This window comes from Ammodytes marinus (assembly GCF_949987685.1).
Source record: "Ammodytes marinus genome assembly, chromosome: 12".
Taxonomy (NCBI): domain Eukaryota; kingdom Metazoa; phylum Chordata; class Actinopteri; order Uranoscopiformes; family Ammodytidae; genus Ammodytes; species Ammodytes marinus.
In genome coordinates this window covers 18,497,718-18,501,363 of record NC_137216.1, presented here as the reverse complement: position 1 = coordinate 18,501,363, position 3,646 = coordinate 18,497,718, and the positions used below count along the sequence as shown (strand labels likewise).

The following is a 3,646-nucleotide window of genomic DNA, read 5'->3' as shown; positions in this document are numbered from 1 at the left end:
AAGGTATCTTAAAGTTACTCTTACTTTTGAAAAGGCAACATCATTTGTTGACAATGGAAATTGTGCTAAACTCTGCATCAATATCGAAAGGGTTCCAGATGGACTCTGCAAGCCACCACCATGGATGGAAACTTTGTAAGTTTGGTGGTAAAAGACAACAATAAATATTTCTCAATTAACTAAAGCAATGTGTTCATGTTCTAATCATCAGTTCTTTGTGTCTGCAGGGTCTGCTTGTTATACAGCCAGATCAGATGCAGGTAGGTTAAAAAAGTTTATCATGTAAGCTTGGACTGATGGACTACAATTTATTTGATGAGATTCTCACTGCAAAATTAATGTGTTTTGAAAGACTGTCAACCCCATCCTGATCCTGACTCTGGTGCCTATCATGGACAGTTTAATCTACCCTCTGATCGCAAAATGTGGCCTGAACTTCACGTAAGTACTGCACAAAGTCTGTGAAACATCTTTGGGCTTATTCAGCATTAGTAGTATCATTTATTGGGGTTCAAAATACCCTCAATTTCCCATACGTTTAGCATGTTTGAGGGAAACGTGCAATATTTTTGGAAAACAAATGCTTAATCAATGTCTTGACGAATGTTAGATGAGAAGATCGACATAACTAGCATGTCTCATGTCTCAAATATTCTGCGGAGGAAAAGCTCAAACTAACAGTTCAACATCTGAATCAGCCCATGAAAACAACCATGATGTTAAGAATGCTGATTATAAGTCATAAAAAGTATTACTGTATAGATTTAGACATTTGGTGTTTTCATTGTTTCAAATGTTGTGGAAATCAATAACAGAACATAATGTTAATTCAACAGACCTCTAAAAAGAATGACAGTGGGGATGTTTCTGGCAGCTATGGCTTTTGTCTGCGCTGGTTTGGTTCAGATTGAAATTGATGTAAGTAGGAGAAAGTTATTGTGTACTATATATTGTAAAATACACATCAGTTTATTAATTTTGTACTCACTTAATTTCCTGATATAATGATTTAAAAAAGTACTCTTGGAGTTCATAACAATGGTGAGTGCTTATTTCAACTTTGTACACATTTTCAGAAAACATTGCCCATCTTCCCATCCGCCTCCCAGAGTCAGTTGAAATTAATTAACACAGGCATTAATCCAGTGACAGTTAATCTACCTGACATGGAGCCTCTGGTCCTTAATGCTGCTCAGGTATGTCCTCGTACCATAATAACACAAACCTTTTTTACACAATATGTGAAAATCAGTTGCATGCAATCTAAAACACCACTGTTCTATGTACATTCCAATGATTGCACAGTCTCTTTGTTTTGCAGTCCAGTGGTGAATTCTTCACATTTGAAGCAGGAAATATCAGTGTTTCAATAGGCAATCCTGCAGAGACGAACAAAATCTCCTTGGAACCCGGAAAGCGACAAACACTCCTCATTCCTTCAAACCTCACTGCCCAATGGCTTGTGGTGAGTAAACACACATACTAACACATAGGCCTACTAATAGAACATAAAGACACACCAGAAGCTTTTTATTTAAATGGTTTGATTAATCAACCTCAATTGTCTTATTTCCTCAGACTGATGATGTGATTTCCAAACCGGAAGAAGGCAACAATGCAGTCCGGTACGTTGAATAAAAAATGCTTGACCTGTAACAAGTATTCAATTAATTGTATATCATTGTAATCAGTTAACGTGTCTCTTATCATAAAAAATAATGAAAATCATAAAGCTGCAGCCCTTATCTTTATCTGCAAAGTACATTTTTGTTGGTTAAATTTCCTGGCTGTAATATTTTTGTTCGATATGTACACCTTTCAGATTTATAAATGGAATGAATATGCAGCTGAACGTATCAACCCCTACAACAAATTTTGGATCCATTGAGCAATTTCGTTATTCCCACTACTCCCTGTTAAAATACGGACAGTAAGGATATATTTCATCTGAATCAATTCACTGTTTTTAAACGAGAGTCATTGATTTATGCAGACAACAATACGGTTTATTAAACCTTTTTTTCTCTCCTATTGTTCAGGACCACTTTCACCATAAAGACGGCTTCAGAGTCATGTCAATACAGCAAGGAGTTTGGATTTGGAAGTTCATTCACCTTCTTTATCCCCAGCAATTTGGTCTGGACAAGTGTAAGTTTTGCATATGATTTTTATTGTCATATATTTTGATTAAATGTGCACTGTTTGACCTCATCTCATGTAACATCCAACTGTGTTAAATGAAGTGCTGCAGCTTTTGGAGGACAATCATACCGCCTCATTTTGGTAACAGAAGATATATCAGGGTTATGTTTTGTTGTTTATGCCTAATGGATATTATTTGTGATTATTTTGGGACAATTACATTTGTTTTAAAACTATTTATCAATGTCTTGTATTACCTTTGATTTATTTTTAGTGTATGTCAAAAACTCCTATTACAATATCTGAAAATATTGTCTTTTTTTATTATTTGGATAAATATTAAAGCTTCCTTCTCTTTAGTGACTCTGGTAAATAAACGTTGCCCTAAACTAAACATTTGTAATATTGTTTTGTTTCAGTGTCAGGAATCTATTACTGCAATAGATGACATCAAGGCCAACGCCGCCCACATGGCTCTGCAGATCCCACAGTACTTTTTCATCACTGCTGGTGAAGTGATGTTTTCTGTTACTGGTCTGGAGTTCTCCTACTCACAGGTAAACATGCACACACTTTATTTCAGTCATCTGTGACTAAAGAAGTTGCTGTTGGAACTGCATGAGATTATTTGATTGTCTTTGTCCTGTCAATATACTGTAGTTTGATATATTTTTGTTTTTGGCTTGATATATGTCCTTTTTTGTGTGTGTTTTCAAGGCACCTAGCAACATGAAAGCAGTGCTGCAAGCAGGCTGGTTGTTTACCGTTGCTATTGGCAACTTTATCGTGCTGATTGTGGCTGAGCTTGCAAAGATTCCCGAAAGGGTAAAGAAAAAGAAAAGTGTCAAAAAAATCTCTAATGTATATGTCAGACAGTGACACATGATGAGACATTAACGCCTTGTCTCTCCCCTCCTCTTTCACAGTGGGCAGAATACATCCTCTTTGCCTCTCTCTTGGTGGCAGTGTGTGTCATCTTCTCCATTATGTCCTATTTCTACACCTACATCGACCCTGCAGCAATTGAGGCCCAGTTCAAGAAGGATGTTGATGATGAAGACGACGACAAGGACTATAAAAGCCAACAACAGAATAAAGAGGTGGAGATGGTCAAGAAAGATTTAAATAAACCTCACAATGAAGATGATAATAAAGTACAGACCAAAATGTGAACAGCCTTAAAAAGCCAATCAGATATCCATAATGCATTTATGTCTGATGTTTAACATTGACACAAGGTACACATGTTGTATTAGGTGTGTGTGTGTGTTTAAGTTTTTTTTATATTTCAATGCCAAAATGACTTGAGAGCCGTGCAGTTCTCTCTCCAATAGTTTACTAAGTAAAATAAATTCATATTTTGTTATCTTAAATGTTATTACAACAACAAATAAATGCCAATAACATTTACATATCATTGTATGTAATTGCTCTTTTGTATTTAAGTTATGTTCATGAAAACTATAAAAAAATAAAAAAATAAAACAATCTTGCTTTTATGTCT

General features: G+C 35.5%; 1 protein-coding gene across 1 annotated transcript in view; it reads left to right on the top strand.

Moving 5' to 3' along the window:
• The window catches only part of slc15a1a (solute carrier family 15 member 1a), a gene marked incomplete at both ends in the record, with an annotated part of 7,414 nt that extends 4,100 nt beyond the window's left edge, over positions 1 to 3,314 (top strand). Inside the window, 13 exons of the mRNA XM_080038471.1 lie at positions 15 to 34; positions 91 to 135; positions 228 to 260; positions 353 to 441; positions 837 to 918; positions 1,077 to 1,196; positions 1,322 to 1,465; positions 1,579 to 1,625; positions 1,823 to 1,930; positions 2,040 to 2,148; positions 2,562 to 2,699; positions 2,860 to 2,967; positions 3,069 to 3,314. Coding sequence (XP_079894597.1) covers positions 15 to 34; positions 91 to 135; positions 228 to 260; positions 353 to 441; positions 837 to 918; positions 1,077 to 1,196; positions 1,322 to 1,465; positions 1,579 to 1,625; positions 1,823 to 1,930; positions 2,040 to 2,148; positions 2,562 to 2,699; positions 2,860 to 2,967; positions 3,069 to 3,314 — 1,289 coding nt within the window. The remainder of the gene's footprint in view (positions 1 to 14; positions 35 to 90; positions 136 to 227; positions 261 to 352; positions 442 to 836; positions 919 to 1,076; positions 1,197 to 1,321; positions 1,466 to 1,578; positions 1,626 to 1,822; positions 1,931 to 2,039; positions 2,149 to 2,561; positions 2,700 to 2,859; positions 2,968 to 3,068) is intronic.
• Positions 3,315 to 3,646: the final 332 nt, after the last annotated feature.